This window comes from Stomoxys calcitrans, chromosome 4 (genome assembly GCF_963082655.1).
Source record: "Stomoxys calcitrans chromosome 4, idStoCalc2.1, whole genome shotgun sequence".
In the NCBI taxonomy this organism is placed as follows: domain Eukaryota; kingdom Metazoa; phylum Arthropoda; class Insecta; order Diptera; family Muscidae; genus Stomoxys; species Stomoxys calcitrans.
In genome coordinates this window covers 24,786,730-24,801,064 of record NC_081555.1, presented here as the reverse complement: position 1 = coordinate 24,801,064, position 14,335 = coordinate 24,786,730, and the positions used below count along the sequence as shown (strand labels likewise).

Here is a 14,335-nt window from a genome sequence, read left to right as displayed (position 1 = left end):
TAGTTATTACATTGTGAACATATTTGCTTTACTCGAATTTTGATACAGGGATTTTAATAACCCATCTTAAAACATCCGCCGAGGTCCATCAAAATTGGTTCAGTAATAGATATAGCATTCACTTTGTATTTATAGGGTAGGTGTAGGGTATTATAAAGTCACCACCGCCCGATTTTTGCCTTTCCCTACTGGTTTATAATAAAAATAATAATCTTGTTGTACTGTTATTACGAATAAATAAATGAAATGGAAAAATAAATACTCCATATTGTGACCCCTAATTGCAAGCATAACATTTTTGTTTCCTTTTAAAAAAAATCCTCTGTGAAGTTTATGAATGGTAACCCTGAGCCTCATGCATGAATGGTGTGTCGCAAAACGTCATCTCTGTAATCAAATCTTTACATATCTCTTCAACATTTATGAGGGATATCTACCGTCGGATCATAATCTCAAACGCTTTTGGCAAATTGGTAGTCCTTCACTACGGTGTCCCCTCCATTTTGGTACTTCTTACAATTCAAATCAAACCACTTTCTAAAATTATATCCTTAAGAACAAAATTCGTAAAATTTTTAAGAAAAACTTAAATTGGCTGAAGCAATTTCTTAAATTTTTAGAAAACTTTGTGTTTAAAAATGCAGCTTAAAGAATTTTTAAGAATAATCAAATTTTGGAGAAATTGATCTTTTAAATTCATTGATGGTGGCAACTTTTGTATTGTATACAGCTTTACTATTGAGGAACAAGTTATAGTTTAAGCCTTTTTATACCAAGTTCGTATGTCGTAACGCTTGCGACAGCACATTGTAGAAAATTTTAATATGGAGACTATAACCACCACAGAAAAAATTGTTGATATTCTCGCTGGGATTTGAAACTGGTATTTCGACGTCATAGATGTCCTCCTATTTTTTAATGTTCTCGCTGGGATTTGAAACTTGTCTTTCGGCGTCATAGATGTCCTCCTATGACGCTAACCTTTATACCACCATGGCCTTTTTCTATGTATTAATGATTTTTAATTCAAATTTTACTTCACAAAGAGAGCACCTTAGCACACATAAAATTGTTCCTTGTTTTCCGTTTTATTCCCTTAAATCTTCCTTAGCCAGCAACAACACGTTTATTAATTTTATTTAAATTGATTGGCTTTAAATAGGCAATAGTCTTAATTTGCTTTTTGCTCCAAATTCTGCTAACAAATTTTTCATAGACACTTTGTTTTTGTTATGTATTATAAAGCCTAATCAATTAAAATTTAATTTAAAACACAGCAAGTTTATACAATAAACTACGTACATTTACTTGCCGCAGCTTCAAAACATAAGAAGAAGAAGAATAAAAAAGGCAAAATTAACGGCGGCCAAAGAGCCAGACAGTTAGCCGTCTTAATTCGATGGTTGTTGTATTAACGGATGAATATTGAGCAAATAAAGTTTAGCTGAAGCCAAAGCAAAAGCCAGCTTCCATACACTTGAAGAGGGATCTCTTTCTAACTTACTCTCTCTCTCTCTTTCTCTCTGTAGCTCTCTCTCTCCCCACACACTGGGAATGTAATTGAGTAAACGTTAAATCAAAATGGGCTAAATGAAATTAATGCAACAACAGCAAGACAGTACAGAAATCCACATACATGGACACACACATACACACTGAACAAAATACACAAAGGTGAAAAGAACAAGAAGAAGCAGAAATGTTTCTACTTCATCTGGCAGCAAAAGATAAAAAGTCAAATTGTTTTCATTGGAATAAGAGCAGGGGAAATGGAGAGACTTTATCTTGGATTTCTTTTTATAAGAAATGAAAGAGAGAGAGAGAGAGGGTATACTACTCTAATAGATGACAGAATGAGACAGAGTATTTCTTAGCTAAAAGGAATTTCCCCTTAACCAAAGCCAACTAGAATTTCTGAAGCATACAAAACAGTTTAAGGTACAATATCTAACAGATATTTCTGTTGGTTATCTGATTGGAATGCTGCTTCTCTAGAGCAATTAGAAATACCCCTCTTTTATATTTTCTTATTAAACCTTAGCTAAAATGAAATGGCTTGCTTTATATTCCTCAGCAGCTATCACCTTCACTCTTTATGAAATGAGTGTTAAGGGTAAATATGGCGCTTATTGTGTATGCTGGGCAGCACAAGGGATTGTCATATCTCATGGCTACTCTTTTTGCGAGCTCTGTTCAGATTTAACCATTCAGTTCATTTTGGTACTTTGAGCACAATAAACGTTGTCCGTGTTGCGATGTGAAATACCCCGATGACGTTAACGTTAGTCAACGCAAAAAGAAAAACACAAAACCCCCCACTGGCATGAATCAAGTGTCAAAATCAAAAACGGAACTTTGATAGCAAAAAAACCACAAAAGAAATCAAATCACCTGCATAACGAAAAACACGTGCAAAGTAATAAAAAAAAACCTAAAATAAAACGGATTTTTTTAAACAAAATAACATATTTAAAAAAAAATACAGAAAAAATAAATAAACAGTTAAAACAAAAAAAGAACTTAAAAAAATAGTTCAGTGCAATATCATTAGGAAAACAATTTTTTGTAAGAACAAAATAAAAGTGTAAGACCAAAAGTGTTAAATGAAAAACAAAATTCTATTACGGAAATAAATAAAAAAAGCTTAAATTAACGAAAGTTTTAATAAATAAAAAAAACTAAGCCTAATAATAAGCTTAATCTTTAAGCAGTTTAACAGCCTTAAGCCAGGCAAAACCAAAACCACAAACTGAAGATTTACCATTAAATTCAATAAAAAATTTTAAAAAATAAATAAAAACAACAAATTTATATAAAAAACTATTAAAAATTCAATACCTTGTTTTCCCAAAATTCTACTACCAAAAAGTGAAAAATTAAAAAAAAAAATCTAAAAAATTCTTAAACATGTTTTTATAACTTCATTTGGCTTTCTGCAAACTCTGGACTATTGTTTGTAAACCGCCCAGGGAAATTTTTAACACACCTTTAAAAAAAAGGACAGCGTAAAACAAAAACATTTTGCCGTCGGCAAAATTTCTTTACCCATAACTATGCAAGCCACCAAAATGCGTACTCCTTTTGCCATACAGGAAATTCTTGGTCTAGGAGTTGGTTCAGCTGCTGCGGCTGCTGCCGCCGGTTATCCACATCCCGTACACTTGCACCAGCATCCCGCCGCTGCTGCCTTGCCACCTGTCGTCACCACACCGCCCCCCTCAACTCACAACTCCAGCTCGGGCAGCAATAGTTCCCAACAACATATGGCCGCCCAGCAGCAACGTTTGTCCACCTCATCACCGCCACCGGCCCATACACCCAACGATTGCAATAACGCACCCATCTCACCTGCCTCCTCAACAACACCGGGTCGACATCGCGACTCACGCTCCATATCTCCGGATGTGACACGTCTATCGGCTGCTGCTGCGGCAGCCGCTGCAGCAGCTCATGTGCAATTACCTGTTTTTAATCCGGCCAATTTTTATGCAGCCGCCGGTTATGGTGATCATGCTGGACCCTTGAATGTGGCCGCCCATCATCATCATATGACCACTTTGGCGGCAGCAGCTTATCTAAGGGGATTTCTGCCGCCGGGTTTTAGTACACCGCATGAATTTCGGGGACATTTTCAGCAACATTTTGGCACACAATTTGCGGGTAAGTGGAAATAGAATTTTTTCAACCAAAAATTTTGTGAAATGTGAAGAGTTTTGTAGAGAGTTGAAAAGGCCTAAATACCAGCAAAATCGGCCAGGGTTTTAAACTCCAAACTATTGACACCAGTTTTAGGTGTAAAATATAATGATGAAGGTAAAACTTAGAGCTATCTGTCCGTTTAGTTTTTTTTTATTGTTTCATACAAACCATTAAAATAAAAAAATCAAAGATTTTTTTTGAAAATTTGTTTGCAAAATTTGTTATGCAAGGAGAAATCCATTTTCCTTCAAAAATCCCGATTTGTATATAAAATGACTTGAAAAAAATTCTTGACCAATCGAATTTCTCCACGCTTCAAATGCTTTACACAGTCTTACGGGGGAGTCTTTTAATCAATAATTAATTTATATATCAAGACCTCTGCAAAAAGTAGAAACTTTGAAAATGCTTGTTATAAAGTTGAAATTTTGGTTACTTCTTAAATGAGCGCTTAATCTTCGAAAATGACTTTTCAAAGATTTATACAATAAAGTGGGAAAAAATCCAAATTTTTGTCAAAGTTCCATTGAAAATTTGATGTCTAAACTTAAAATGCTGGTAACCCCTTAAATAGGGACTTAAGCTGTAAATGGGCTAAAGACGAAATAATGTTCGTCCAAAAAAAAAAAAATCAATTTTGCCAACATTCAACTCTTTTGCCACTGTGGTGGCGCAGAGGTTTGCATATCCGTATCTGACGCCTATGAAAAGAACATCAGAAAAATTTTTCATCGGTGGTCCTCATCTCACTAATTCTTCCAACATTTGTGAAACTGAAATCGGGGATTTTTTATTTAAAAAGTAAACAAAAAGGTTTAAAAAAATTTTAACAAGTAAAAAGGCGTTAAGTTTTGCCCTGGCGAACTTTGAATACCCACCTCCTGGGTATATATGTCAACCACCTTTCGTCATAATCCGGGGAAAAATGCATAATTTATGCCCCCATAGCAGCTTTATCGAAATATGGTCCGATTTGGACCAAATTCGATACGGGTATTGAGTGGTCTGTTAAGTAGTGTTCAATTTTATAGAACAAAATATTGGTATTTTTAGTAGCCATATCCAAATATAGAAAAAAAAAGCCTAACATAAGTCACTGTGTCAAATATCAGCGAAATCGGATTATAAATTCGCCTTTTATGGGGCCAAGACTTTAAATCGAGAGATTGGTGTAAATGGTAGCTGTATCCAAATCTGGACCGATCTGAGCCAAATTGAAGAGTGATGTCGAAGGGCCTAACACAACTCACTGTCCCAAATTTTGGGCAAATCGGACAATAATTGTGCCTTTTATGGGCCCAAAACCTTATATCGAGAGATCGGTCTATATGGCAGCTATATCCAAATCTTGACCGATCTGAGCCAAATTGAAGAAGAATATTGGAGGGCCTAACACAACTCACTGTACCAAATTTCGGCAAAATCGGACAATAAATGTGCCTTTTATGGGCCCAAAACCTTATATCGAGAGATCGGTCTATATGGCAGCTATATCCAAATCTAGACCGATCTGAGCCAATTTGAAGAAGACTATTGAAGGGCTTAACACAACTCACTGTCCCAAATTTTTTCAAAATTGGACCATAAATGCGCCTTTATGGGCCCAAAACCTTATATCGAGAGATCGGTATATATGGCAGCTATATCCAAATCTAGACCGAACTGAGCCAATTTGAAGAAGACTATTGAAGGGCCTAACACAACTCACTGTCCCAAATTTTTTCAAAATCGGACAATAAATGTGCCTTTTATGGGCCCAAAACCTTATATCGAGAGATCGGTCTATATGGTCGACTGAACTAACACAACTCACTGACCCAAATTTCAGCAAAATCGGATAATAAATATAACTCGGCGGATCGGTCTATAAGGGGGCTGTATGATGATATAGTCCATCTTCGAGCTTAAACTGCTTATGGGAAAAAAAAAGAATCTGTGCAAAGTTTCAGCTCAATATCTCTATTTTTAAAGACGATAGCATGATTCCAACAGACAGACGGACAGACTTAGTCTTAGATTTTTACGACGATCAAGAATATGTATACTTTATAGGATCGGAAATGGATATTTCGATGTGTTCCAAACGATGGTGGGTATAATAAAAAAAATAATAGCATTTATTTCGCTATTAATTGTATCCTGCTCTCTTTTATACACTGAAGTTAGAATTTAACTGAATCATTATCATTTAACAGAAAAAGAATTACTTTTATCCGAACTATGAGTAACTGAAAACTAGGGATAATTGGAACAAAACAGGCCCATTTGTAGCATTTCTCTTATCCAGTAAGAAGGAGTTCCACTTTAGGTTCTCATTTCTTTTGGAACCTGTCTGATTAAGCGGATGTAAACATTCGCATTCGCTGGATCTGGATCTGGATCTGGATGGCATCTTCCCTCTTCTGTTCCCGTGGTATCACAATGGAAAACGTCTAAGTGAGTCTGATGGCACACTGCCACTTAAACCTAACCTAACCTTATCCGGATTAAAATGTACAATCGAGAATCTTGCAAACATTTTCTAACGAGCGAATCACTAAATCGTTACACACAATGAAGTTGAAAACAATAGCATGCGATATCGCTTTTTAGTCCAGTTAATGTCTTGGTACAGGAAAAACATGTCACTTGGCGATATATACCCACGAGAAACTAAATTAGGACCAAACAAAGTTTAAAATTCGATTATGTGCGTCATTAAAAACAGTAAATTCCTTATCTTTCAAGATTTTCGGTCTGTTAGGGTGAAGATTATTTTGATTTCCCTTTCCGGTTTATTTCTATTTCTGATCAAGCTTATTTTTCGCATGCAATGATTCTTGTCGACTGGGATTTGAACAGCCAATCCCACGATATCGAGGCGTATGCTGTCCCTCTGGGCTACACACCTTACTGGATTACAGAAAGCTAAGTAAATACAGTTGAACCTCGAATATCAGGCTTGCTCGGGAACGAGCTTAACATGGAAACCCGAAAACTCGGTTAATTGAGGTTTTTTCTTTATGTGTTTTTTTTTTCTTTTCCATTTTCGAACAAGCACCTTGACCAGTCAACTTTCAATTACTGATTAAGGGAGTCCCGGAATTTTACAGTAAAAAATGACGGATAATAGAGATAAGCACTGTAAATAGGGAAGCATTTTTGTACACTGATAATAAAGGTAAACCACATTTAATAGAAATTCGAACCAAAGGCAAAGAATTCCGATTAACAGATGTTAGCAGTTAATAGAAGTCCAGATAATCGAGCTTCTACTGTTTACAATTTCATGTGTCTAGTTTTTTTTAGTTAGCATCACAAGCAAGAACAAAAAATCTATTTTTAAGTTTGTACCGATTGCAGTAAATAATGTGAAACTAATTAGCGAAACATGAATGCAAATTTAAATCATGCAATATCTACAAACTATCTTACAAAAGAATCGAAAAAGTGACAATTCAGCGAGTAGTGAGAAATTCACTCCCAAATGTTTGCAGGGTTTGGTGTTTATTGACTTTAAATTGAGGTGAATTTATTAAACGAATTCTTCTGTAATCACAACATGTTACTCGATCCCCCATCAGCGACTACAACAAAAAAACACAACATGCCATGTAACTCTGCGTTTCTCTAATTCCGTTACAATTCTGTGAGAGTGGACTTATAGAATGTTTATTTACTCTCGCAACGGTCACTCACGATTCTCTCACAGGTGATTTAGCTGTGTAGGTGAGAGTAATTGGCATGCTCAACCAAGTTCTGGCAACTCTTAAAAATCTTCTTTGAAAAAATGTTTATTTATATTTCCCCCTTTATGTTTCTCAAACATTTATTTCCTCAACAAAATTTCAACTACAATTCTTAGACTTACCCCCCGCCCATTATTAGCACTCGCAAGTGGATCTCAAGCTAATTAGTGCATTTCACACGATGCTCTTGCTATACTTCAAGACGTTGCAGTTGCCTCTTTTTTTGCTATATTTTGCAACTCTTAGACATTTTTTAACCCATCCATTGGGTGTACTTGAACCGAGCACAAAAGGAAATGAAACACATAGACTAAGCCGAACACTCTCCCGCACACACACACACACATTGATACAAAAACATAATGGAAGGCAATGAAAAGGTAACTTTAGGATAAGAAGAGGGGCGCCAGTCACCACTCCATTCAATGTCAGCTGAGGTAAAAGAAGAAAAAGAAAAGAAAGAATATGCCAAGCTTACATAGTATGAAAGTATTTAAACAATAAACATATATTCCCCAAGAGAAACCACAAAGAAATATACTTACTAATTGTATATACACTGAGAAAAATAGTGAAGGGTTTTAAAAACCAAGAAATCTATGCAGCTAGCAAAAACTGAACTGTAACAGTACTTTAAAAACCAAGAAATCTATGCAGCTAGCAAAAACTGAACTGTAACAGTACTTGTAGTACTGAAACCCTTGATATGGTCAACACGGAAATGGGACTTGAAACTAAACCACCGCTGTCAAGTTGGCCCCCCAGGAGTCTTACCTACTACCTCTTAACCCTATCAACTGCCAATTGAACACCAAATGGTCTTTCTCACTTAATATGACTGAAATTTCTTAACTTTTTTTATTATCAATCATATATTTTTTCCAAGTGCACCTCAAAATCCCCCCTCCCACCGCTCACCTCACCTCATATATATATGTATGTTAATGTATGTGTTCTTACAAGTGGGCTAACTTAGCTATCTAAGATGCAACACTTCATATGCAACATTTTAAAGATTAGGGGGGAAGACCACACACAGGGTTTTTGTGTTATTGGGTGGCAAAACCTAGGAAAGCCTACCAGCAGCCACTTAGCTTTGTAACAGAAAAATGTCTTGCAATTCAAGAGGCTGAGGGAGGCTAATGGTAGGGGGCAAAGACCGGTTCCCTTTGTCCCCCTGACCATGTGTCCCATAAGCCTACCCATCTTTTTCGTTTGCTCAAAAGAAATTCTGTTGCACGTGAAAGACACTGTTGCCGTTGTTATTTCGCCTTTTGGTATTGTTGCAAAGAAACAATGACTGAATGACTGCCTGGCTGGCTGCTTGGCTGCCTGAAAGAAAATAAGCTTATAAAGCTTATGAATACATAATATTGTCTTATGTGAATGACTGAATACCTATGGTGAGTGCAATTGTGTGTGTCTGTGCTGGTTGTGTCGATGTTTTATTATCATGCTAAGAATTTCACATTTTATGAATAAGAGCCAACCAAGTGGCAACTCTAATAAGCCTTATGCATTGAAAATCATGCATGATGGCGGTTAGAAAAAGGCAGCCACAAAAAAAAACAAAAACAGTGGAGAGAGGCAGGAAATAAAGGCAAAATATGGCGATATAGCAAAGAAATGAGAAACAAAATGAGGTAAAATGTTAAAAAAAATCGAAAAATTTCTTATAAAAACCAATTTTGTAAACTTTTTATTAAAGAAAAAAAATTGATCAACTTTCCTATAAAAATAAAAATTTTCTATAAAAATTTTGTGAAAATTTTCTACAAAAAAATTTTTGACAAAATTTTCTATTAAAATAAAATTTCGACAAAATTTTCTACAAAAACTAAAATTTGCTACATTCTTTATTAAAACAAAATTTAATATAAAATAAAATTTTGAATTTTTTTTTTAAAAAAAATCAAAGTTTTCTACAAAAACAAAATTTTTTTATCTAAATAATTTTTTGTTTTTTGCGCTCTTGCAGCTCGATATCATATTCAATGATTTCTATTCAAATAAAATTTTCAATAAAAATTAAATTTTTACACAATTTTCAATAAAATGAAATTTTTTACAACATTTTCTAAAAACAAAATTTAAAAAAATCTATTAAAAGAAATTTTTCACAAAATTATCTACCAAAGGTTTTGACAAAATTTTCTAACAACAAGAATGTTTTGACTAAATGTTCTATAGGAACAATATTTTGACAAAAATTTCTAAAAAAACAAAGTTTTGACAAAATATTCTATAAAAACAAAATTTTAATTACTAAGGAATTTGACAAAATTTTTTATAAAAGCAAAATTGTGACCAACTTTTCTACAAAAATAAAGCTTTAAAATTTTCCTATAAAAATACAATTTTGTAAAAATCTTTTTACAAAAATTTGGCATAAAAGCAAACCCTATTTTGACAAAATTTCCCATAAAAACTAAATATTGAATAAAAGTTCCTCTACAAACAATTTCATAGGCCGTACCTTAAAACTAGATCACATAACAATTACCAAACCAAATTATACACTTTTATTCACTTTCATTAAAAGATATGCCAAAAGCCATTAGCGTAACAATTTCCTTATAGTTTATTATTATTTTTGTCTGTTTTTGGTTAACACATAACCGCTGTCATTGAAGCGCTTCCACATGACAACCTCATTATTATCCATATGTTATTTACGGTAGTTTTAAGTTTTAGGCCTCTACGGGTATTTGGTTACGAATTTGTCATATAAATAAACCAATACATCTATACAAACGTCCCAATTAACCACAACCCTTTTTTAACCCTTTTCCATTTTCAAGCATACACAGCCATACCGTCCATTCAACCATTCATTCATCCATCATGGAGGACAAATATTTTTTATATAAAATTAGCACTAAACACACATAAATATGGGTTATACGCACTAGAGGTGTGAACCTTAATCGAATAGGGGTAGCAGGGATTTTGATAAGAAAAAAAGAAAAAGGTGTTGATGTTTTTATTAAAGTATACACCAACACATGTTAAGGCATGAGAATGAAAGGGGGAAAGTGCAGAGAAAGAAATGTTGTAGAAAGAATTAATGACAAATAGCTATTTGTCTATTTTAGAGAAATGAAGATGAAGGAAAGAATTAATTTTAAACTAAATAAGATTACCAAGAATATGCCATAAAGGAAATAATCGGAAACTTTGTTCATATCATTTCCGTTTTAGGTTTGATTAAAATGATACCCAAAACTTAAGTAGTTCGCAATGTTCATAAAAATTTTCTAGCTTAGACAATAGTCGCGGTCCTGGATTGAATTCCATCGCAAAGGGTTTGGTCTGTCTTTGATGTGGTATCACATTGGGCAAAAATTGGCTAAGTATGTCTAAATAAGATCTGCCTACAGGCAACCCAAATTAAGCTAACCAAAATAATGGTGAAAATCTTTAACTTTGACCCACTTGGACAACTTTTTGCCTATTGTGATATCACAGAAGCGACAGACAGACCTAAACCTTTATTGTCTATAAATAATTTTTATAAGATTTGTGACAAATTGCTTCCTTTGATCGAAATCGAATTCACGACCCCTCATATTTTGGGTAGACCAATTTGGTGACCATTAACAAAGTATCAAAAAAAGATTCAAGTGTTATGTAGGGTGTCTTGAGATTTTCCTTCTTTTCTTACATTTTAGTTATTTTGAAACCAAAATTGATACCAAATTCCAAATATTTTTATATTTTTTCTTTTTATTTCTTTTTACTTAAATGTGGCTTCCTGCATTGATATCTGAAAAGAAAGAAATTAAATTAAATAAATAAATTAAGATCAAAAAATAATAATTAAAGCAAGGCAATGCTTTGCGAGAGTTTTCTATTGAATGATGCCGCTTTTTCCCTCTATAAGGCAATAACCTAGAATTGAGCTTTGGTAAGGTAATAGAGGTAGTCTGTTTTTTGCTCACTTAGGCAAATTGTAGTTAATTGTGATACTACAGTAGCAACAGATCAAAGCCTCTGATGGGAATAGAACCCAAGACCTCGATCTAAGGTCTAAATATAAAATATGTGGTGGTAAATACATGATTACTAGGGCAGGCCTCCATGGCACATAGGTTTTCATGTCCTCCTAGGACTTTCAATACCTGGCTTTAAATAAAGGTTAGGTATGGTTTGAGTGGAAGTCTATTTTTTTAACAAAATCACGTTGACCTTTTAAGCCCATTGTGATACCACAGTAATGACCGACCAAACACCGGTGGAAATCGAACCCACGACCGGGCCAAACTTTTTGGAAAATTTTTCATCTGCGTATTTTTTTTTTTTTAATTTCATACCTCTTTTCCTGATTTTTTAAATTCCTTCTCAAATTTCTCTCTCCAATTTGCTCATCAGAACCGCATAATTTGCCATTAATTGAAATCAACTTGATCATTATAATCTAATTTGAAATTTCCTTTGCCACAACAACAATAAGAGAAAGTTTTTTTTTTCAGCCTATTAGGCCAAAATAAAGAGCAAGAAGCAGCAAATGGTATTGTTGCAGTAGGCCAGCAAAGCAAAACATCACACACAATAGTCATAAAGTAATCAAATTATGGTTAGAAAGTTGAAAACAAACATAATAATGTGGTAATTGTATACCTGATGAGTTGATGAATGGATAATACAAGGGGCAAAAGATAAATGAAAGGTATGAAACATAGAAAAATAGGATGTCCGGACTTAACACCTATTGTCTGAGATCTTAAGCCAAGAGCTAGCAGGGAACTAATAGATGATAAACCAAGACAATATGTGAACAATAGACTAAAACCTCAAGAAAAGGCAAACTCAACATAAGGCAGCAAGCAATTCTAAGTCATAACTCTTAGACAGACGGGCAGGCAGACATGGAATATACACAATGGCTAAGGGCAGTAAGCAATTCTGTTGCGTAGCTCTCGGAAAGACAGACATAGAAAATAGATAAAGGCCGAGGGAAGACTAAATGGCTGGCTGGTTGATTCACATGCTGGCATTTTCAAACGCTGGTTTAGATGGGCTAAGTAGACAAATCTTAAAAAAATAGAGCCCTATCACCTCAATCCCCGATATTTTTATTAGTTTGAGTAGTCTCCGTCGCCGAGAGCAATAGAAGAAATGTTCGGCGCAGTTTATTCCTTTACTGATGATGACGACATTTATGAGGTCTCCAGCCATGTAAAATCTCTTAAGAATTGGATTCGCTTTGCAAAAATTGCAAATTTGCTCATGAATTTTCCATTAAGACAGGTGCAATATTATCACATATGTACAGGGTGGCTGATGAATATTGCTACAATGATGAATATTGCTACATTTTTTTTTCGGTGTATGGAATACATTTTTCTTTTATTCATGTTAAATTAAATTATTAAATTAATTATTAAATTATTATTAATTAAATTAATTAATTAATTAATTAAATTAATTATTAAATTATTATTATTAAATAGAAAAAAAGTTATTACATTTTTTTTTGGTAGCGGCTTTCATCAGCCACCCTGTATGAGTGCAGTCCTATTCAAGTTTAAGCTCAATGATATGGGGCCTGCTTTTAATGCCGAGTCCGAACGACGTGCCGCTTAGCGACACCACTTATTAGAGAAGTTTTTTTATGGCTGGATGACTTACAAACCTAGCCTCCACTTGTGAATAACCACCGCTGAAAAAATTTTCCCCATGTTCACACCGGGATTTGAACCTCGGCGATCGGCGTCATAGGCGGTCATGCTAACCTCTGCACCAAGGTAGCTTCCATACAGTGGTTATGCGGTCTAAGTGAGCTCAAACTTTAATCGGACTGCACTCATTGATGTGAGAGAATTATCCCCTACGCCCAGAACGGCCCCCATGCTAGCAATGTCTGCAAAACGTTAGTTTCTAGAACTGCGGTTTGCACTCGGAGATTCTTATTGTGATTTTTTTCTTTTTATTTCTATTTACTTTAAAAATCTATTCTCCCCGTTATCATAAGTTATCTGGTCACTATGATGGAAGAAAAGAACATTGGTATAAGTACATTCCATGTGACTATCGAAGCCAAGGAATAATGCAGATTTTTTTCTTTTCATTTCTATTTACTTTAAAAATATATTATCCACGGTATCATAATGATATCTGGGCGCTATCCGTGTAACATAATAAGCTACGCTACAATCGCGTAGCTTGTTAAAATGTTGTAACCTTTTAAAGACTTTGAATTTCTTCGCTCACACAGGGACATGTCATAAAAGGCACATTTGACAAAATTTGCTTGATATAAAGGAAGATCCTACGATAACATATATGCATACCTGTTTGATATAACTGTTTATTTAGGGGTTCTGATTTGTATTTTTGGACTTCTTATATCATGAAGATATTTCATAAGCTCCATGGGTTGGAGAAAATTGTTCAAATTTGTCTTCGCACTATCAAAATCATGGGTATACACTCTGCTGTAATTTGAAGAGCAACTTTCAGGCCAGTTTGAACATTTCCCCACTTTTTCACTTTCACATTCGATCACTGATTAATACTTTATTACAGTACAGCATACCATCCCTATTACTTAAAATAATGTTCCTTCCTCTAACACGGAATTCACTCTATTAGATTTAATACTAGAAACTCTATGTTGTGTCTTTGGACTCTTCACACTATATCAAGAAGTTTTTTCCGAGCTTCCAACCAGGGTGTACGTTTCCACTTTTAAGTGGTCATTAGGACAGTCTCTGTTGTAATTTTTGCCTGAAATTTTGTTGAGTGCGAAAACCATGCACAATTTCTGAGGCAATGATGACAAACACAGACAAAATTATAAGCAGACCAGCTTCATATGTCTGCCGATCAAGAAGTTCAATTTTCTATCATTGAATTTCATACTATTGATCAAAAAAAGTTCCTAAGTTCCGAGTATACTATTGAAA

At 34.5% G+C, this 14,335-nt stretch overlaps 1 protein-coding gene across 1 annotated transcript in view; it reads left to right on the top strand.

Moving 5' to 3' along the window:
- The first annotated feature begins 2,701 nt into the window (after positions 1 to 2,701).
- LOC106082926 (homeobox protein Hmx) overlaps positions 2,702 to 14,335 on the top strand; it is a 71,800-nt gene continuing 60,166 nt past the window's right edge. The window contains exon 1 of the mRNA XM_013245686.2: positions 2,702 to 3,660. Within this exon, the coding sequence (XP_013101140.2) occupies positions 3,054 to 3,660 (607 nt within the window). The 5' untranslated portion in view covers positions 2,702 to 3,053. The remainder of the gene's footprint in view (positions 3,661 to 14,335) is intronic.